Below are 23113 nucleotides of genomic sequence, written 5' to 3'. Positions count from 1 at the left end.
GATTATTATTATCATCATTATTAATATTATTATTATTTTTACGGGAAAGAAATATCTACGTGGCGCTTCGTGCGAAGTACGTGTTCATGGCAAGTGTGAGATATTGCCGGACGAAGAACTACAGCTTCTGCGGTCCGGCGCAGAATGCATCGTATGCAATCGATGCATTCGTATGCATTGTATGCAATCGATGTGCGACTGTGGATGCCAATGCCAGGCCTCCGACACCGGACGACTGTATGGTCAGCCCCCCGGCACTCCTGCCTCGGCGCCCCACGCCGCTAGAGCCGTCTCTCTTCTGATTGTTCCTGGGGACGGAAAGATCAGTTTCCGTGAACTCCTCCTCAGCGCGCTGCAGCGAATCTCGTTCCTCACCGACTCGGTCGCCGAGCTTAGGGAGAGCAGCCACCGGCTGCGAAGAGAAAATGCACGACGAGCTCTGTATCAACCGGCTGACACCACCGCCTCCCTTCGATCGGAAGCTCGGCGCCTGCGTGACTAGCTGTCATCACGCGCCTCTTCTACACGGCATTTCCTTACCCTACCCACCATAAGGGATTCGCAGTCGCCTGCGGATCCCTGGGCTCAGATGGGGAGCTCGGCACCACAAGTGTTGCAAAAACATTGCTCAGACAGCCCGCCAACCAGTCACCACCGGCTTCCACAGCTGCAACGCCCCCGCTAACCCCATCGCAACCCACCCCTTCAGGAGCTTAACACCTCCTAACGACGAGCTTACGAACAGCAAGAACAAGAACCCAGCTTTTCTTGGTGCGTCTGCCATGGCAGGTTTAGTTTTGGTTAATTCACCCAAACGCCCGAAGCTTGCTCCTAAGGCTATGCTTGGGTCAAAACTGTCCGAGAACGACGGCGGAGCAGCTTCAGGCGCACCTGTCTCCTGTGAATGTTGCACCGTTATTCTGTCGACTGCTCAGAGCCAGGTACAACTGATATGCTTCCTTCTGTGTCAGTGTCGACGAGCAGGGCTTTCAAAGCCTTATAGATCCTTGCATATGGCGTGTGGCTGCCTCTTTAAGCCGTTTCGAGGCAAGCTGTATCCTGACATGATTCTTTCTGCGAACCCAACTCGGCGAGATGACAAAAAAGAAGGCCAGGCTCGAAATATTATATCAAAATTCTCGCGGTTTGCGAATGACAGCCTCGGAGTGCTTTGCGAGTGTTCGGTCCTGTTCATACCCTATCATTGTTATATCCGAAACATGGCTTTGCGACAACATTTCCTCCACTCAGTACTTCCCGCAAACTTAACAAGTATTCCGTGCTGACAGAAATTCTGCTGCTTCGAAGCAAAGAGATGGGGGTGATCTGGTGGCTGTTGACAAGTCGCTGCATTGTGTTCGGCATGAGGAGCTCGAAACGGCGAAGGAATCGGTGTGGCTTGACGTGCGCCTCCACGGAGGCAGAAACCTTTTTGTTGGCACGTTTTTATGTGCCACCTGAAGCTACCCCTCCAGTGTTTGATTGTGTCCTCTCATCCACCGAACATGTATCAACCGCCAACAGTAATCACAGCCTGGTGGTTATAGGTGACTTTAATACACCGGGCATTCATTGGGACCACGCAACGTTTTCTCGCTATTTCATGAAGCAAAAGAGCAGCATAATGCTTTATTTCCTACCTTTTACTTCTCTACAGCAGCTAAATCGTACAAAAAATCATGTGGGAATATTTTAGACCTGTGCTTCACTGACACACCAAATGTGCGCGTTTTAAATTCTGAAATTTCTCTTGTGCGTCCCGATAAGTTTACTCCCACACTTCTCATTACCGCACCTTTATACGTACAGCGTTGTATAGCTCCCTCACCAGGGTCTACTCCAAGCCGTTATCGCTTTGGACGGTGTAATTATGCAGGATTATACGAATATCTTTCCTCTGCAGATTGGTCCACGGTTTTGACCCCCTCTAATGTTGACGCGCAGGTCAGATGCTTCACAAAAATTGTAAAACGGGGTATGAACCAGTACATCCCGAGGAACACAAATTCTCGCTCTAAATTCCGATATTGGTTTTCTCACAAAGTACAGTTCTTTTTTATGAGAAACTTGTTATTGATAGCCTCAAACGCACGACGCCATCTCTGTCTACTGGCCCTGACGGTATTCCGGCAGCCATTCTTAAAACTTTTAAAGATATGCTATTTCCTATTTTAACATCTATTTTCAGTAACCGTGCAATTTCCAGCACCTAAAAAAGTTGGAAATATCTAGGATATTAAAAAAAAATGAAAATATGTAGGATATATCGCAGCTTCAAGTCAAGCGACAAAACGGATCGAAAGAACTACCGGCCGATTTCAAATCTTTCTGCCGCGAATAAACTTTTTGAGTCAGTATTGTCTTCATGCGTGAAACTTGCGTTGTTATCCAATGAGCATGGCTTCATAACTGGGTGGTCAAACTACCACTAATCTGCCTTGCTCCTTGACGCATGCGTCCAAAGCGGTCACAGACCGTGGCCGGATTGATGCAGTTTACTTTGATCTAAGTAAGGCTTTCAACCTTCTCAATCACCCACTGTTGCTTAAAAAGCTGTTGGTCGGCGGTATTGAAGCTCCTTTAGTGGCCTTCTTAAACAGACATCTCCTTAATAGACGCTGCTATGTTAGTGTAAATGGCCAAACATCTATCGAATACAGCCCTACTAGCGGCGTACCTCAGGGGCGCGTGTGGGGCCCCCATCTGTACTCTCTTTTTATTAACAACGTATCCGCCACTATTAAGCGCTCATTTCGCCTCTTCTATGCTGATGACATAAAGGTTTTCAAAGTAGTTAATTGCCCTGAGGACTGCCTCGCACTTCAACATGACATCTCATCTTTCGCACGCTGGTGCTCTGAGCAGGGCCTAACTCTGAACCAATCAAAGACCAAAGTTATCCCTACAGCAGGAAAACGCACCCCGTCCAATTTTCTTGCACTCTTAATAAAGCCCGTCTTACAAAAGTTTCAGACGTTAGAGACGTTGGATTACTTTTCGACAGTTCACTCACTTTCACTCCCTACATCAGACAGATGGTCAGTCGGGCACTCCGCTGTCTGAGCGCGGTGTGCAGGTTTACCAGAACTTTCACGTCCCCTGTTTCTTTTATGAAGCTTTATTCATCAATTTGCCTGCTTAATTAGAGAACTCATCCGTCGTTTGGAATGTAACCTGTAAGTCCAGCCATCGGTATTTTGAAAGGGTGCGGAAAAAATTCCTATCAATATATAAACAGCGGCTAGGACGCAGTTCTGCTTCTACCTGTAGCCTACATCAGCTACCTAGCTTCTTTCTTTGCGTTGTCGGCGTGATTGAGCTGATCTTATCTTTCTCCTCAAACTACTGCACGGAGTCATTTCCTGCCCGGAACTTCTGTCTCGTCTTATGCAATGAGTTTCCCAGAAGTGCACGTAGTCGCACTGGTCAATCCATACTGGCGCAACTGGTAGTCGTCAGTCGCCTGTCCACCGACTGCAAAGCCTGTACAATTTACATGATGAGAAATTGAATGTGTTCAATGATTCCATGAAACAGTTTCGTGTAGGGCTGAGCAGTGGTGTGCTGTTTGTAGCTAACGGTGTATGTCCTTACTGCGTCCACATATTCTCGTTGTGCCACGTGCCTTTATTTGCTCATTCCATTACACATTACTGCATAATCATTAACTTCTTGTTTGTATCTTTTATGCTCACTTCACGATCTTTTATTTGTATGCGTGTTCACTTACCCAGTATATTCCGTCCATTGTGCGTCATATCATTGTTATTACCTTTCTGTGCGCTTGTGTTAGTGTATGGTATTTTTAGTGATCCGTGTTGTAGGTGTCATGTCATTTTAAGTTTTTTGTTGTGTTCGTTAATGTGGCAACACTAAGACGCCACCGTCGTTCTTCAGCACTGAAAATAAATTGATTGATTGATTGATTGATTGATTGATTGATTGATTGATTGATTGATTGATTGATTGATTGATTTACTGACTATTACTACAACAGGAATATGAGACGGGCGTGGGGAAAAGAGTGAAGCGTGAAGAGGAGGCATCTTGAGGTGGTAGGAGTGGGTGGGTGAGAACGGGATGTAGGTGCAACAAAAGGGCTCTGAACTGGGATAAGAACAGGTATAGAACACAATAAGAGGTTCGGAATGGCGAAATTCAGTACGGCTGACGTCAAAAGTGTACCGTACCAGTCATTTTCCCATTTTTCCCAAGTTCACAAACACTGAAATCCCGAAAGCGTCCCAAAGAAGGACAACACTGGGTCTCTCATTCGTCACGCACGTGAGGAGTGACACAACAGTGACGGGACAGGCAGTTGCCGGACCGATGACCCCGTCGCAGTGATAAAGTTCTCCCGTAACGTCATTCGACGAACTTTTGACGAATTTAACAACAACACACTTCGCTTATTTATTATGGAGGAAAATGTCCCGTTTCACGTTCCTCTCGTATCTCAGCAAAGCAAACGATTACTTTCTGTTTGCGCAGCGTAGCAAATGATTCAGCGACCGAATTTGAACTGCACGAACGTAATGACACGACGCCCTAAAACTGAAGACTCTTTTCACGTCGACAGCCCGCACAATTTCTTGCACTGCGTCGGCAACCGGGTCGTCAATAGCGAACACTTCTATAAGTGATTGCTTATTCACAACGACGCCAGTGAAAAAGCAGTAGAGCGCCTCAATAATCTCCCGATTTGTCATTTTGTCTGTGATACCATATCCGTGCTTGTTATTTTTTACCAAAAAGCGAAATTCTGCGAAATTTGCCAGGCGCTTTAAACACACGCCCTTGATAGTGAAGCGCTCATTAGCGAGCTTTCATTAGAGCGCCCGTTTCATGGTGTTGAAACGGGCACAGTAATGGAGAGTCGTCTTTTCTCTTGGGTGTTGGCCCACGCAAAGTAACGCCGCTGGACCATTCCTTCGGTAAGGGCAGATGAAGAAATTCCAGCCGGTCTGCCGCTTTTTTCTTCACCTTCGGCGACTACGCTGCAGGAAGACAGCGGTGCGAACCAATTACGGAGGCTACGGCCTTAGTAGGCCCTTCCGTCTCGCCACTCAAGCCCAACCTCCGCGCAGCCAAAAAAACGGCGAATAGATGGCGAACGACGCCCCGACGTCCCCGAGGGCGCCTCCGGGAATTAGTCGCCACTTTTTCGCCGGTTTTTCGCCGCATGGATGTTGGCCTTCAGCTGTGCCCTATTTTTAGTCTGAGCCTCCTTTTACGAAAGAGTATTCTGATGGACGCGTGGTAGGAGCAATTTGTTATCGATTTGATACGCCTTGCTGCGAGCCCGTCACCGACTATGGTGTGTACCAATATTTTAACGTGTGGTGTGTGGCGGCAGGCGTGCACCCACGTACTTGAAGAAACCAGAGAATCTGGGTAAATGGACTGTACAAAAAGACGGACGTGTCTTTGTTATTGAGTTCGTGTCTCTTCGCCATGCACATAAACGTATATTTTGTGACGAGGTTCCTCGCTTCCATCGGTCCTGGCTTGAGTCCCCGTCGCCTCAACAACTGCCATATTTTTCATCACGGCTCGATATATTTTTCCGCTTTTGGTGGGTGATACGAGCTCCCGGCAGTTCCAAGTGTTGCAGTTGATGAGGTGCGATTCGAAATGGAAAATCGTTGGTGGAACCTGGCAACTATGATACCCTGCACTGCTATTGTTTCCGAGGAAAGAGCGCCTCAATTTTGTTTTCACTTAGGGTCGTAGATGTCAACAAGGTTTTTGCGTAGAGGCGTGCACCCGCAGGCACTTAGGCAGAGTAACGCCACGGGTAAGTATTGCTGATATGGGAAATAATACTGCTTGACATATCGACGAAGGAAACAACCCCTCGCACATGTCGAAGCGGTTTCCGATGCAGCGGAAAACGAACTCCGGTACGTATCCGGCCGAGATCGATGGATTGCGCTGGTAGCGGTGCGCGCCTACGTGACCAAGAGGTTCTTTTACATTTCTCCGACTTTGTGTTTTAAATGCAGAGCATTTCAGTAACTCACGATGTCACCCGCGTTGACGTCCGTAGTCGTAGTCCGCACCCCTCCCCCTACACTATATAAAAAAATACTATCCGGCGCCTGGTTTCGATCCCTCGACCCTGCGGGCGGAACGCAATGTACATGGTGCTCTACCCACTGCGCCACAAAGCCGACTCAGAATGGGAGGCTACGAACGCTCCTTATATCCTTGACTCATTCAAACTACGTCAAGAAGCTGCTGATACAACGCATTAACGCAATACACCCACCCCCTATGCGACGCATTTACTCGAGTCCCCCTCGCGGGGAGATGGGCCCAATTTTTTTGTACCAGACAACGCAAGCAATCAAATCTTAAAGTGACGAAAATGTTAGATTCGGAGGGTTTTCGAGGCCCTCTACAAGTTCCCAATCCAAGCCATAAGATAAATAAGTAAGAAGTTTGCTGGTAAAAATGGGTAATTCAAATTTAGTAAAACAATACAATGGTAGTTTTAATTGCACGAGATGGCCAATAATATGCGGGTGGTACAATGTTGATGCAAATGCCACTTTTTATATTATTTTTATAAGGTATTTTTAACCCCCCATACAAGAAGCCCCGATATGAACCCAAGTAGCTGCATTCAGCAACCGCAAAAATATTCATAACCATAATGATGAAAATGATTCATCAAAATTATTTAGGCTTGCCTTCGTAGTACTGTGATCCGCTGTGAGCGACGGCTTTTAGAAGCAATGATAAGTTTCAGATTATATTCAATTCCAGACCATGATTCAGGCGGTCCACAGTCCCCACATACGATAAAAAATTTACTTACTTTGCTCGTTGGAAGAGAGAAAGAGCCAGGTAAAAGCAGACCAGTAGCTAAAGCAAAGCAACTTTGCACGCAAGGTTAAAAGGGTATTAAAAACTTGATAGGCACACTGGATTCAAAGCAGTTAACTTTTGTCGGGTTATGTTACTCGGTAGCACACATTCCCAACTATAGCGAGAGTACAGTTAAAAAAACAACTCAGAAGAGTTGTTTTTTCAAGAGAAAATTCTGTCAATCGATTCCCTGTATAAATGCGGGAAAAAGGTCTGCTTTGATTGTTTTATTTTGTTATAGTTTGCTCCCCCAATGTTTGATCAGCAGAATATATTACAAAAAAAATTAATACAATTATGTATTTTTTGCTGTCTCTGGAACCAAAATTGTCCGGGCTCGTTGCGAGGAATCGTTTCGAGGAAACACACGCTGCCAACATAATCGTATCTTTCCGTGATGTCTTGATGCATATAGACCACTGTTTTAGCCATATAAACCCAACGACAAAATAAAGCCGGCACTACGAATCGCACTCCTGGTACCAAGCAACCAAAGATACCAAGAAGAGGGCACAATAATGGCTGCCAAAGGAAAGACTTTATCGTTTGACCGCTTGCTCGAAGAAATCGCTCTGGAATAGTGTGGCGAGATAAAAAAAGTGGCACAGGTCTCTGCATTACGCACACGAGTCGTCCTCTTGAAGTGCGCAGTATGAGTAGAGGAGTGTACGTTTGCTTTCTGGCTGCCTCGGAATTACCGTGTTTAATTGCTTCATACTATCGACGAAAACTCAAAACTTCCATGGAGAGCTTTTGCTCCTGTTTTTTATTTCAACAGTTACTGTGATGTCATGAAGGGAGCCTGCAAAGGTCAATGTTCCAAAAAGGATTCGTTGCACATTTTTGGCAAATGCCTCTGTTTAATGGAACATTGCTATAGGTTGAAAGGTGACATCACGATAAACAAGTGTGCGTCTGTTTATCGCAACTATTTTAAATACTTTTTACTTGTTTTAAGTGATGAACGTCAGGCCATATGAGTCTTTAGTACTGACACTTTGTATGCAAAAGAGTAAAATAAGCATGTGTCAGCCATTTTTGGTCACCTTCTAAAGGGAAACACACTATCTAAGGCCAACAGAATCGAAAATAACTTCGATCGGGCATGGCGGCAAAGTGCAGAACATGCCATTTTATTGCGCATAAATATGCGGAATGTAAGAGGGTGGTGGAAGTAAAATCCTAATAGGATCCTAAAATACTGCACCCCCGTGAAAAGCGTGCAGGGAGGAATCTGCTTTTGTGCTTGGGCCGGTACAGGGTACATTAAAGCTTCTGGCGCGTATGAACATCAATTTCATACATTAATTTGGCCATGGCATCAGCGTTTGCCGTTATAATGTTTCTTCCTTTTGGGCGGTATATCCTTTCTAGTCTCTTTGTCCTAGCATACCACCCCGTTTTTTTACATGCAGGATCCCATAAAATTCTCTCCACAGTTGAAGCTTATTGTAACCTGAATTTGTATTTTCCAGCCTGAAAGCAGCGTAAGTTTATAGTGGTGTAATCTCTATTTTATCGCCTAAAAGCTTCCTGTGTGCGCTGCTTGTATTCGCTTGGTAGGAGGGTGGTGATTCGCCATAGGGGCCATAAATTACTTTTAAAACGTTGACGAACTTGGAGTGAATAGTGATTAATTGGCGGGAGATGAACTACTCTGCATAATTTGTATTGACTGAACTTTAGACTAGCTTTACCACGCAGTAACGTCTGTAGTGCAGTACAGAGATCGACGTTTAGGTAGTGCAAACAAACAAAACGAAAGACAGAGAACGTGAACTTTGGAAAAAATACAGCTACCTTCCTATTGCAACTTCATATTCCCTCCTACCCACCCCGCAGAGTATCATGTAGGCGTTAACATGCCGGCAGACCTCTCTCCTTTCCTTTAATAAAGAGCTTTCTCTCTCTTTCTCTCTCTCTCTCTCTCTCTCTCTCTCTCTCTCTCTCTCTCTCTCGCTTTCACAGCTATCCAGTTATATTCCTGATGGGAATGTAGCACATCTCACGTTTTCTGTCTTGTCCACATGATTTCGATCGCGGCATAGGTGGCCTGTTTTGTTCTTACATTTGAAATGACATTCCTCTTACGTTTGGGTTCGGCTCCGATTCGCATTTCACCTCCTCCCATTCTCATTGATTAGCTTCATCCTAGCCATGCTCTTGGCAACGTTGTTTACTGTAACCAATGCGGATACCGACTTTTTTAGAATCTCACGGGCTGTCGTGAATTAAGCATGTCGTGAGGGAACGTGTTTTAAAAATTGCGAAAACGTTAGTTAACACTGCTCGGCGAAAATCCGACGTCCAACGCACATAAAATGGCCAACTAACCAAAGCCTAAAACGGTCAATAAATCTTCGGAATGATGCCACATTTGTCAGCCAGGCTCCTATAAACACCGTAACTATTTGGTGGAAAAGAAAACTAGGAAATCTTCCTCCGTGTCCTACGGATTGCGAAATCAGCTTAAAGCCTCTGGATCACGAGATGCTTTCGACAGTCCAGGCCTTATATTTAGGAACATTTGTCACCGACGTGTACTCACTACCCTTGGAGAAATATGAGCACCGAAATTACTCAAGGGAATTGTTAAGTGAGGGGATAAACACGTTACAAATAACAGCGGACGCTGTGAAGTGTGTGTGTAAATTTACAAAGTCTTTAAATAAAATGTCTGTTGCCGTACAAACATTTCTCTGATGGCTAGTGAACGAAAACATGCTAATAGAACAAATACAAATTAATTCTCTGTTATTTCCTTGTCTTGACTAATAACAGGTATGAAGTGAAGAATACTGAACTATTAATGCACATAGAATAAAAACAAACATTGCTATTTTTTTAAACTTCTACAGAAATTTACTGAACCGTCCAAACAGCGTCCGGCCTACGTCGTTTTGTGGCGCTCCTGCAATTCTGAAATGCAGCCTTTTGAAAATGGCTGCTTTGTAGGTACCACCAAAATAATACAGCGGCGGGCTTTTGAGTGGCGAAGCCCCTTAGGGACTCAGGCTGTTGGCGTCTCAAGCCGTCGTCGTAACCGGCGTCTCATGTAGTCACGGTACTAAAACATCAGGACACTTGTTTATGCCTCGTGACGCGTGCTAAAAACACCGGGACACTCATTTACGCCTCGCGCTGGAACGCTTCGTAACGCGTATTGAAAAAACAACGAGACGCTCGTTTACGCCTCGCTGTAGAACCCTTCGTGCTTCCAAATACGAGACCTTTACAGCAAAGATATATACCTCTACCCCCCAGTGGTTTCATCACTGCTGGCAAAAACGCCAAGGCGCCAAGAATACAAGAATACCGGGTATTTTTTCTTCCGTTTTTTTTATGTTCCGAAGGCGAGTACTTAACTTTACCTGTTTTGTGCAGGATGAGCCTTGTCCGTATTTATGACTTTCTATTTTGTGCCTGCACTGTTGTTTGTTCGCTTGTTTGATGGAAAGATGTTGTTAGGAATCGCTTGTGGCGTACCAAAACAATACGTCTTCTCGCGTGTATGTCGGGGATGGATAAAGGAATATGTTCTCTGTATGAAGCCGGCTTTGTCAATAAGAGAGTTCCCACGAAAGCAGCAACCGTTAACCGCGTGAACTGGTGAAATCGGCGAGCGCAGCTAATGGGGAAAAGGGCACCAGCACAAGATCGGCTGCAGCAAACGATGTTGTTTCGTCGGTGCACCTGTAATTTATTTTCGGAACGTATGCTATATTTCGCTGCAGGGTAATTGCAGCCACAATCCCGGACGTGCGCAAACGTGAACAAGTAGAAGCAAAAGCAGCATTTACAGTCTCCAAAAATCGCATCTCTGATCGTTGTGTTGAAAGACCACGAAAAATTCTAGCCCCCTCCACCACCTAAATCTTCACTTAGCTACAGTGAAGATATCTCTAACGACAGTGCCTTGCGACAAGTATGCCGCATCTGTGGTTGCTTTGCTGTTATATGATTGAGATGTTAGTTTTCTCCGCTTTTATTGTGATTTCAGTAAGGTGGAAAATATGTTATGTTTCTAGTCTCACAACACTTCCCCTCTCATTCTTGACTACCGTGTTACTTGCGTTGTGTTCGTTCTTTTGGTTTCCAGAAAGCAGGGGAACTCTCTTATGTGAATTTAATTTTTTGATGTAGAAACAAATGTGTTCATTTTTTTTCAAGTAAAAAAAAATGTGCTTCTATTCCTATTCCTACCGGAGTTCTTCATCACCGTGGTAGTACTGTGAAGTAGTGGTACAAGATATGAACGTTATGTAACGTATTGTGCCAGTAGAAAAGATGTCCTTATATTCGCCCGAAGTCTCACCCTTCATCACTGTGCGTGCTACAAGATTACGTTGTGTAAATAGTTTGTGTTACCTCAGTGGCGTCTTTTTGTGCATTTCTGAAAGCAGAATAACTGTCTGATCTGAATTTAATTTGTTCAATAGAAAAAAATGTGTTCATTTTTTTCAAGTAGAAACAAATGTGCTTCTATTCCTATCGGAGTTCTTCCTGACCGTGGTAGTACTGTTCAGTAGTGGTACAAGATATGAACGTAATTTAACGTACTGTGCCAGTAGAAATGATGTCCTTATGATCGCCAGAAGTCTCATCCTTCTTCACTGTGCGTGGTACAAGATTACGTTGTGTAAATACTTTGTGTTATGTCAGTGGCGTGTTTTTGTGCATTTCTGAATGTGTGAACAAAATGTGATATTCCTAGTCTGACAGCAGTTCTGCCATCGCAAGTCTCGTTTTGCTTACTGGACCTCGATATTATGAAATGTGATTTCGTTTTCAACAATCGTCATATTTGATTCATATTGTTGATACGTTGTTTTAAACTCAGATGTTCATTCATGCTAGAAATAGCGTTACGTTTCGCAGCAAAATAAATATTCTCATTGATACTTTCACTTTGCCATCTGGTGCGCCTGAGTGGTCACTTTATGATATGTACTGTACACCAGTAGTTGTGTTGGCAGTTGCGAACAATATCAGGCGTTCAGGGTGATGTCTTTTTCGAGGTACGATTATTCGCACCCATCAATCATAAAGCCGCAAATTCAACTGCAGTACTCAAAGATGTGAAGAACTAACAGAAAATATAATTTATGAAAGACAATAACCGAAATTATGTCAGGGTTCTGAATACTTTTGGTTTGACTTATTTTGACAAGAAGTAGTGTTTCTATTTCACAAATGTTAAGTAAGCAAATCACTTTTACCAGAAACGTCAAAGGGCACGTTATAATTTTGGTAATAACAAACGATGTATTCAGTACCCAAATTCTCTGTAAAAAAAGCCGACAGTGCAAAACAGAAGATTCACAGATTTTCCGTAGAAGAAAAGCGAACCTTAATTAACGGACCAATTTTGTAAGAAAGCAGAAATCTGAAAACCAAAACCATGGAATTGACGTACATTTTATGTAGTGAAAAACAAATACCCCATGCAAAATTTCAGAATCATGAAAAACAGACAACATAACTTTACAGAAAATTTATTCCGGGAGAGCTTCCAGTAAATTTATTTTTTCGAGGAAACTTTTTTAACAGTGGACATGTAGGGTTAACAAGGGACATTGGCCTACCGTCTGCGTCATGGAACATGAGAAAAAACGTCACGAAGGGAAAATGGCGGTGATGATGATAGCGAGATGGCACATGCGCACCACTGCGAACGTGCCACTGAGGCACCACGTCATTACCGTGCATATAATGAACACGCTGCACTCCGCGTGACACTTTTACTGCAACTTTAATCGGTTCGGCGTTTCGGGAGATGGACACAGCCGTCTACATCAAGAACAGCTGGTAAACATGGCGGCGCACGTAATACCGCCATATCTGTTTCCCAATTCAGCCGCAATGCTTTCGAATTCCCTACATCGTAACGAGGGCTTAAGTGTCCCAGATATTTGTTTCTACTTTCTTTATTCCAGAAAAAGGTTTCACGCTAAATTCTTCAAATCTTATTCAGGGACTTTGGTATTGGCCGAAAACATTTGAAATCTCTTTCTTTACGCGCTTTATGCCAGCAGGAGCCTATGCATATTTTGCTAAATGATGCCATTTCTGCGCAATGACCGTCTGGAACACAATCTCGGTTTTAAAAATAATGTATTTTGAGACGTAGCTAGCTCTCTGCAGATTTCAGGCATAAGTGGTGGAACGCTGCAGTTCCCTGCCAGGACAAGCAACGGAGCTGTTCACAATTTATTTTGCTGGCCGATAATTATGCAAAGTAAAATATAGTTATCTAAAACAATGTGCTCCTCCCAATCCCTCTACACACATACATTTTTGCCCTCAGGCATAAATATAAGTAACTATGTAAGTAACATAAATGCGGGGGTTAAAAATGTAACTGACATTTATACTTTTGGCTGCTAAATTTCACCCTCTCTTTTGGGAACCCCTTTAACCGCATGCTTCACGCTCGATAGAACCCATGAGCGCGAATTGTTAACTTTCCCGCTCAGCAGCTTCAGTAGGCAAAAGGTACGAAAATATAACGCGAGTTTTTTGTTATGACGCAACACGACAATAAGTATAGTTCAGTTTGAAGTTAACAGATAGCTTTCGAGAAAGAAGCAATTTCCTCACAGCCGCACGACATATAAATTTTGTCGAGGTGCGGACGTAAAGAAAAGATTGATTTCAACATGCTCACGGACCGTGAAAATAACATATGTCTGCAAACCTATCCCGGTTACAAAAATTTCCCCGCATTTCCCCGAGGGGAAGAATGTGAAAGTGCGAATGCAGGAGTTGAATTTGCGCGGTTCGGTAATGTTCGCGAAAGAGAGATCACACACACACACACACAACTACAAAGAAAGAAAGATGCATTTATTCACAGACACCTATTTGTGTTGTCGTTGTACTTGATTGCTAGAGCGGATCTCAGCTTTGAAATTTCGTGTCAGTACTCCTTTAAGCGGGTGCATTAGCCCTTCTCACGCCCGATTCCTGGCCAATCCCCCACGTGGGTATGTGCCATGCACAGACACCTATTTGTGTTGTCGTTGTACTTGATTGCTAGAGCGGATCTCAGCTTTGAAAGTTCGTGTCAGTACTCCTTTAAGCGGGTGCATGGGCAACACGACCGCCCATGACATCGCCCGAGATCTATCCCGCCAGGCGACATGAGGGTGTAGGTTAGAGACTGCGTGTCCTTTGGTTACGTATCAGGACATAACGGGGTACTATAAGTGCCAAAGAATGATATATCCCCCCGGTCATGCATCCCTAACCAAAGAGCAGGAGCACTGCCTCCGGCTCCTCCAAACAAATACGTTTCCTCATCCGTCAAAACTTCACTTGCTCCATCCCACTCTGTACTTCCAGCTGTGCAAATTTTGCGCTTCCCCGGGCACCCTGTACCATATGGTATGGGAGTGTTCTGCAAACCCCAAAATTCCAAGAATCGCGCACCCTTCCCGTGAGCAGTGGGAGAAGGAGCTGTCCAGCTCCGGTTTCGATTCACAGCTTAGGCTGGTGGAAAGGGCCGTAGCGGCAGGGGTCTCCAATGGAGTCCTGGAATGAGGGCCCCACACCATATTACGATGCTCCCAATAAAGTTTATCCTCCTCCTCCTAGCCCTTCTCACGCCCGATTCCTGGCCAATCCCCCACGTGGGTATGTGCCATGTCAGCAGCCAGGCAGCGCGCGCCCATCTCCCCCCGTTGCCAAGGAAGACGAGGAGCGCGCGCACCCGCAGCTGTTGCTATGTGGACGGACGGCGGTCACCGGAATTCAGGGTCGCTTATAAAGTGCATTCGCACTTAAAAACGCCGCAGAAGAGTTCCTGGATAACGTGTTTCGGGGAAAAACAGAGGCATTCCCGTGGCGGCCAGTTATTTTGAGGCCGCCTCGCAGCGTGAAATACGAAGTTCTTGATTGATGGCAAGGTTCAGAGGCATGCACAAAATATTCAAAATTCCTTCGGCGAAGATCCCTTTCTGGAGCCTTCATTCTTGTACAGTTTTCCTGGACCTGCTAAAAGGAATGGCTGAAAAACTCACCCAGAAGCGGACGTTTTTTTTTTTTTTTTCTAGCTGCCGAGACAGGCCTCAAGCATGATAAATTTCATGGCGACAACGTACATTCCAAGCCGCTTCTGTGGCGTGACTGGCGTACCTTATATAGATATTTAGGATTTGTAGTTTTGAAGAATGTGCCGGATTCTTACTAGACAAGTATTCATAGCACATGCCGTAATCCATACCCGGCACACTTTTCTTACTTCTCAGCCGGTGTTTAAACTGACCTCAGCGATAAAGAATGGCCGAAGGCCGCTTAGTTTTCTGCGCGGTGACAGGGATGGCTTGAACGAGTTTATTACGATTAAGCATTTCAACACGCAGAACCGTCTCTTTCTATTCTTCTTTGCCGGAAACGGGAGAGTCGTGCAGCTGACATTCCAACCCGTCCACTGTACAGCCGTATAGAGTCGAGTGGGGTACACGTTCGGGTTTTCGTGAAAGATGAAATTCATTCCACGGGTTTTCTTACCGATGTTAACGATGCGTATGGAACTGACGCAGGCAGACGTTTTCATTTCGTTTCATTTCAGGGTTGATGGGGCTCTAAAAATGGCTTTGAAACCGAGAGTTCTACAGAGTGCCTAGTGAAAGTGACAGGTTTTACACAGTGTCTAGTGAAAGTTGCAGGTTTTAGGTAAAAAGACAAAGAAACAACGGGGCCGCATGCAAGTGTTACCTGGGATTCCAACGCGGTTCAAAGAAACTTAGCCGCGTTACTTTCTACACTTTCATATAAGAAAACTACTCGCATTAGACACAAGGTGCGTTATTTCTAAGGCGCTATTTACTCATTGTCAGTTCGTCAGAAACCGGGCGAGAACTTTCTTCCGAGGTGCGCCCACTCTTGCAAAATTGTGTTCGCTTACGAATTCAAATCCAGGATCCGTTTTACGAAGGCAAAGAAAACTACGACGAAGTTGTTTGACTAAACCTCCGCGTTGATAAAATCTGCTGTGCACAGCCAGTTCAAGATATACACGCATGCAAAAATGCGCACTTTAACATAAAATAAAGCAAGTAGTTATATTACCGCAGCGGGTATGTCGGCTGGAAAAAAGAAACCAGCGGCTAATTTCTTCTCTAGAGCAGAAAACAGCGCTTGTCATGTACAGGGTTCTCCACGCTCATTTTAGCCGAACCTAAATATAGGATAGGCGGTGCGCCATGAACTCGAAAATTGTCGAAAGTTACAAACAGATGTGGCAGGGAATTGATACACAGGCCCTCCAAAGATTACAAGCGTCTGTTTTAATAACCTTTCTTAAAAAATACGTGTTTATATACGGAGGAATTCGTAGACACAGTCACATAAAATAAGAAAACGTAGAATAAATGATGTAAGAAACAACCTTTACTCCCTCAATATGTTCGTGTAGTGGGCAAGTCTCTTTTTAGGCTGAAGTATCAAACGTCATTACTTAAGAAAAAAATTTGCTGGCAACGTACAAGAGCGTAGCTGAACTCTTAAACAGGAGGTTTATTTTGCGCAGTCTGAAAAAAATATATACCTATGGGCATCCGTTCAGCATGTGATGATGAAACGGTTGACCCGCTGAAACGCATTTTTATGCAGATGCCAAAATGAGACTTCTCGGCTTCGAACGTTCTCGGAAACACCGACACGAAAGGTTTAGAAGTTTAACCTGAAAAATTAAAACTTGCGCCGAAATTTTGAGATTTTGTGGCGAGTTAAAGGTCTCCACTTAGTCTGAAATAGTAAGTGGCCATACGTATAGCATGCCGGAAGCTTCAGTGTTGCCCGGCGCGTATCACAAACCAAGAAAGGCTACAAATGTACAATTATATATATATATATATTAGTCCGAATGGCGCTGGCTACCACCCCCAAGCACAGGAAACAAACATACCTAACATAAATACCCCAGAAAGTGCATGGGAAAATCGCCCCGCCGGTAGCGTAGTGGTTATCGCACCAGACCGGTATTCTGGAGGTCGTGGGTTCGGATCCCACCTGGCGGGCATTTTTTCTTCACTTTCTTTCTTTCTTTCCAAATTCTTAATCTGTTTCAATGATCTACCACATCCTCCCCTTTGCTTTCTGAGGTTTTCTCGACTGCCAACCCTTATTTCTGTGTTATTTTCAACGAGCCCCTCATTTCCTATTCTGATTCGCTACATGCATAGCGAGGGCCTCTGTTCTGGCAGTCTTGTTGCCAAAGGGAGCTTAAGAGGGTTCAAAGCTGGTCGACCACTCTGGACATGTCGTAGACACTCGAGTCACGACCCGGGGGTTAAAAAGAAGGTCCCCTTCACCCCGATTAGTCCGAATGGCGCTGGCTACCACCCCCAAGCACAGGAAACAAACATACCTAACATAAATACCCCAGAAAGTGAATGGGAAAATCGCCCCGCCGGTAGCGTAGTGGTTATCGCACCAGACCGGTATTCTGGAGGTCGTGGGTTCGGATCCCACCTGGCGGGCATTTTTTCTTCACTTTCTTTCTTTCTTTCCAAATTCTTAATCTGTTTCAATGATCTACCACATCCTTCCCTTTGCTTTCTGAGGTTTTCTCGACTGCCAACCCTTATTTCTATATATATATATATATATATATATATATATATATATATATATATATATATATATATATATATATATATATATATATATATATATATATATATATACTTATATATATATATATATATCGTGCATTGATTAGGCCGCAGCAAAGAATATCTCTTTGAAGTAATAAAGGGTGTGGTTAAGTGCATTTAACTTGCCTCTGGTTTCACTCTTTGTACAGCCATGTGTGTGAATTCAAGTGACGTCGCATGGGTAATTGTTGTGGGTGTCGTTTACAGCTTCGCTTTCTAACCACCTTTACTGTGTGTGGACTAGCGCGCATATTTGATGTGTTAAATCAGTTCAGTCATTTTTGTCTCTACTTTTCTACTTTCTAGGTGAACGGCGAGGCGGACAATGGTCGCCGTTGGAGAGAAGATTGGGTGGCGGATTCCGTGGAGCTTCGTTGGAATTTTGGGCATACTATTCCAGCTACCTGCGTGTAAGTGAACCAAAGGTTTTTTTTTTTTAAGAAGGACGCTCGGAGACTGCTTGAAGTGCACCAACAAGGTCGAATACGTTTTCTTAGGCTGACAAACTTGCAGTTTACTACCTGCAGGAAAGTAAAACCTTCGCTAATTCGGGACGTGGGCAACCTTACCATGCTCAGCCTATGTTCCTGTACGCGAACTTCGCCCGCTGTTCCGCTTTAATGTACTTTGGGTGCGCACTAGGTATGGCGAACGTCTTCGCATTTACAATGTCCGCTTACTTCTAAACACGTTATCGGATGAAGCCCTTTTGTTAAGCAGCCGTAAATAAAAAAAGTCTGCACTGTTTGAATTGTTCAACTAAGCCTTCGAAAAATGAATTGCATACATCACGGCAAGTTTTTATGTAAGAAAGTGTTATCAGCTGCCGGGTACGGCCCCACAAGCCTCCTGTGGCTTTGGCAGGCCCGCATAAGTATTTCGCATTATGTTGTAATAAGTTATTAGTATTATTATTACGTTGGTTTGTTCACTGAGGCGTACAAAAAGTGTTGTAGTGGGTTCTTTATATTGCGTTCCTGAGTGAACTTTCGACCACCCCACAAGTTTTAACCTTACTGCGTGTAGTTGTACCTTAGAAGAAGCGCAGGACTCAGAGTCAGCTGGCTTTGTTTTTGCGAGTTCGAGGTGTACAGTAGGACACATAAGTTTACGAGATGTGCAGTTCGTGGCGGAGGAGCTCAGACCTAGAATTGCTGTATACCACGTAGCGCCAGAGTTGCGCTTTTGATTTCCACATGCCGCGGGTTACACATTATGATCGGGAAGACCGCTTTGAGGGATGCGAACAAGGCCCCATTTTTAGTCAGCTCTGCTCAAGTGAGCGGAGGTTGTTGTGGTGGCGGAGGCCGCTCAGTTGGCAAGTAGCCGACCACCCCCGCAGCCTCGCTGCCCGGCAGCTACTGGCGCACGCATGGTACGATTCCTCACTGGCGCGGCAGCCGGTCGGCGTTTCCTCCATGCGAGACGGGTGGCTTTCCGGCACGAAATTGGGCCTCAGGACGGCGGTTAGACGCGCAACTCTGCTCCCCTAGGGGAGCTACATACAGAAACTCTACGCAAACATAACGCAAACCTTGAGTCACTGGAACTAGGTAAATACCGCCATCTGCGGACGACGTGCGGGCAACATTGTGCTGTTGGTGCCAGATTCGGCGAGCGCTGCAGGCGCGTCGTCTGCTCCGCATAGAAACCGCCACTTGCGCGCGTGAGAATTTTCTGCAGCTGCCGGATCCGCCCTTTTAGGGGCGAAGCACCTTATGGGCGAGGCTTGTCCGGCGTCCGGCGTCCGTGCTCACGGCACAGCACCGTGTAAATCGGAACATCTGTGAACAAAAGGTTCACAAAAGGTTAACAAGAACAAAAAATTAAAGCTCCACAAAAGGTTAGAGAGGGAGAGATAAATAGATAGAAAGGTTCACATAAGTTTAGGGAGGGAGAGAGAGAGAGAGAGAGAGAGAGAGAGAGAGAGAGAGAGAGAGAGAGAGAGAGAGAGAGAGAGAGAGAGAGAGGGCAGTTTGGCGTGGCTTCTGGAGAGCCGTGCTGCGCATGCGCGAGGAGCATTGGATTGGATTGGATTGACTTGGATTGAATTGAAATTGATTGGATTGGATCGGATTGAAACTGATTGGATTGGATTGAATAGGATTTGGATTGGATTGAATTGAAAAGGATTGGATGAGAATTTTCTGTACTCTACACAGGCATTGTCACTCATTTACATGCGCGAGGGGGCAATGTCACGGCTGATTTACGGTAATAACAATCCCCAGTGCTTCGCCCACTCGTCATAATTCACTTCGTGGAGATGCGTGAATTTTTGAGACGCTATTTATTAGTTCCGTGTAATTTACGAACCAGAGAAGAAACAGCCTAAACAACCGCGGTTTTTGTTGCACGGTAACAATATTAACGCCAAGAGCAGACTTACGGGGCTTTCTGGAAGTTCCAGCGGATTCCACGGGGCTTTAGAGAAGTTCCTGTGACTTTACGAACCACGCGAGAGCGTGGACCGTAAAGTCACTCGAGCTTCGTGCCCCGTAAAGTTCAGCACTGTTTGTTTCTCGAGCGCTGAAAATTTAATGCGCTGTACAAGTTAACATCATCTTCATCCCAAGGTGATTGCTCTTGCCGAATGGTGCGAAAAAGGTTTGTCGCACCATTTTTATCGGGACAGTTTTGGAACATGCAGTGGTGCGTAGGGCGCGTATAAGCGAACATCTACGTTATGAGTATGCGCCAGTGGGGTACGCTGAATTTCTTTCCGAGGTTCCGGGGACGAAAGAAAGTGCTCACAAAAATGTGAAAACTCGAGGAGAGCAAATTTAAGAATTTGAATTTAAAATCAATGTTTACCTTCATAAAATCAAAAAAAGTTATATCCTTCATAGGCAACCTAAGTGGCCTCGAACCAAGCTGTATAACAACCCGTGATAAATTAACCTAGGAAAGGAGGAGAAGGGGGCGGGGGTCGGGGCTTCTGCTTTTCTCTTCCGCGTACGGGGCGTATGCACGTTCGTTTATCGTGCATCCAATTATGTTCCAGACTATTGGTATAGGATTTAAATCGTAAACAATATTTATATCAGCACTAGCTGCAACATGCAATCAGTCTTCGGTTTTTCTCACCGCACGTTTTCTAAAATTGTTCCGAGAGGGAATTACTGATACTCATTTGGCATTATTTAGGGTCATATGCTCTGTCAAACTTCGAATGCATAACCCCTTTTATCCTGCCACCCCGGAGGTTAGCGCGGGAACATTTGAAAGTTCCAATTGGAAAAGTATAATCACCGCAACATCCAGCGTTTGCCTAATTTTTTGGCAATAAGTGTGAGGTCCACAATACCAAAAGGAGAGGGGACAAATGAAGCATGTAAAAACAACTAAAATGGGTGCGAGATTCTTTTCTACACCTCGCCAAAAACCAGCGAAAGCTGCGGAATCGACTACGTACAACAACACGTAACATTTGCGCCTTAGAACGTCCCGTATCCTCAGTAACGTCCATTTCGGTCTAACTCTATGTAAATGCAAAAAGAAACAACTGCAAAGCCCTCTAAACCCCTCGCTCAGTCTGGTGTCTCGTGCGGGGACGTCCCGCCGAATCCTGTGTATTCATACTGCTGGTCGCTTCGTACATGCCTGTCGGCTTTCAATCGTAAAAATAAGCCTTTCGAGCCTCCCGTCTGTTGCTGCAGCAGAAAGCACAGCACCATGGCATTCTGTCGCCCTTTGCATTGTGTTGTACCACGTATGTAATAAAAAACACGCAGGAAAATGACCATGCAATTCGATTGCCGCACGTTCCCGGCCGCCGCTCACTGGGGGAACCGACCAGCTGGACAGAACGGTGTCGCCACCGACCCAATGAACCAAACGCACCAATCAATGGAGTGGATTCGTGCGATGGTGAAGATAAAGGAATGGCGGTATTTTCCCAGTTCCAGTGACTTTCCGCCGACCTGCTTTTCTGCGCCATCTGTCGAGACACACCGCCGGGTCGACACTCACGAAACTTGCGAGCCAGGCGCGCTTCCTGCATGCCTGTCCTTAATTCGGTATCAGGGATCGCTGGTCACTCCCTTAACAGTGAGGTGATTTCGATATCAGAGGTAGTCGCTGTGGTCCCGCGTGACGTACGCCCCGATATGCTTGAACTGTTGCAACAAAAGACGTGGCTTTTTGCTCGGGGCGCAACAATGTCTAAACAAATGCCATCTGCGATTTCATGCGTTTGTCGACCATTACAGTTTTTACAGAAGTGCTGCTTCAGACTAGGTTCTAACGAAAACTGCGTGCGTCGACCCAGTGTGTAGGAAAAGTCGCTTCGCGTCTAAAAGGAAAAACATTTTCAACTCACTGAGTCAGAGATCGACGCAAAATAGTATTTAAATGTCGTAAATTACTCCTGTAAGTTGTTTCGCGACAACTGCGGACGATGTTCTTTAGATCATGGTCTGGACAGGCTATTAGCATTTTTGCGCTTTTTCCTCCTTGTCCAATTGAAATGTATTTTAGAATTCGAGCCACTTGGAGACAACCGCACAAGTCTTGTAACGATGCCGGATTGGTGGTCAGACTATTGAAATGTGGGTTTGATGGCTGCGCAGTAATAAAGCCGCCCGTAAAAGATTCGGGAGAACGAGATTGCCTTGACACACTACAGGCGGAGAAAAATTCCAGGCTCTCTCTATGTGTCGAACCAAATGACGTCACAGGTGGCAGCAGGTGGCGCACTCATTATCTGCTTACTTGCGCAGTTTTAGCCTCCTTTCCTCAGGCGTCAAAACTGCTTGTTTCCGCTCCGAAGACAATAGCATCCCATACCAAATTCCGTCTCAACGCATGTGCGCCGAACATTTCTTCCTTCCGCGCAGGAGATTTGCGCGTGCAACCACCAAAGAATTCCTTCTGGCTTTGTTTTCTCGGGCGCTTACTTTCTCTTCTAGGCAATTTGAGCAGCTGGTAAACACGCGGCATCTTTCTTTGCTAAGTTCGTTCCAAGAAAAGCTGTTGCTTTTTATAAAACCTTGCTGGGGCGGTCGCGGCAAAAAAAAAAAGAGATACAGATATATCTATATTTAGCATATAGTCTGCACTGGCAGTTCGGTCCTATTGTTCTTCGCACACCGCGAATGCCGCGATGGTCGAACCGCCCGACTGCACAACAAACGCAGAAAAAAAAACGAAATCGGGAGCACTTATCTTTTGTCGTATCCCCGCTCAGCTCTCTCTACAATGGCTGTGTTTAGAGCTCTCTCTCTCTCGGACAAAACATCCAAACGAACAAACAAAAGCGAGTAGAGAATGCGCTTAAGAAGAAGCAGTCATGGATTTAGGATTGCCACAGTGGCACTTAACCTTGCAGCTATATTTACACCTGCTTATGTAGTTCGAAGTTTTCAGTGAAATTACGTCGTTTATATTCAGGTAATGAGAAACAAAGAAGAAATTGCAGGAATTTCCCGGTGTGAATGGTTTCGTAATCCGTAACACACTCTGCAATATACCGAGCACCTTTAAATTCGTCGTCACTACTCTACAATAGTGCGTAGAGGGGAAGACATGTTTTTTAAGTGCGAATGCACTTTATAAGCCACCCTGAATTCCGGTGACCG

At 45.1% G+C, this 23113-nt stretch overlaps 1 protein-coding gene across 3 annotated transcripts in view; it reads left to right on the top strand.

Moving 5' to 3' along the window:
- Positions 1–23113, top strand: part of LOC144153602 (uncharacterized) — a 259014-nt gene that overhangs the window by 91997 nt on the left and 143904 nt on the right. For all 3 annotated transcript variants that reach the window (XM_077685248.1, XM_077685246.1, XM_077685247.1), the window contains one exon: positions 17841–17944. In XM_077685248.1, coding sequence (XP_077541374.1) covers positions 17860–17944 — 85 coding nt within the window. In that variant the 5' untranslated portion in view covers positions 17841–17859. The remainder of the gene's footprint in view (positions 1–17840; positions 17945–23113) is intronic.

This window comes from Haemaphysalis longicornis, unplaced genomic scaffold (genome assembly GCF_048455015.1).
Source record: "Haemaphysalis longicornis isolate Haplotype H1 unplaced genomic scaffold, Haemaphysalis longicornis Haplotype H1 scaffold_9, whole genome shotgun sequence".
Classification (NCBI taxonomy): domain Eukaryota; kingdom Metazoa; phylum Arthropoda; class Arachnida; order Ixodida; family Ixodidae; genus Haemaphysalis; species Haemaphysalis longicornis.
The sequence above is the reverse complement of the archived record's forward strand: the minus strand, read 5'-3'. Positions and strand labels throughout refer to the sequence as shown.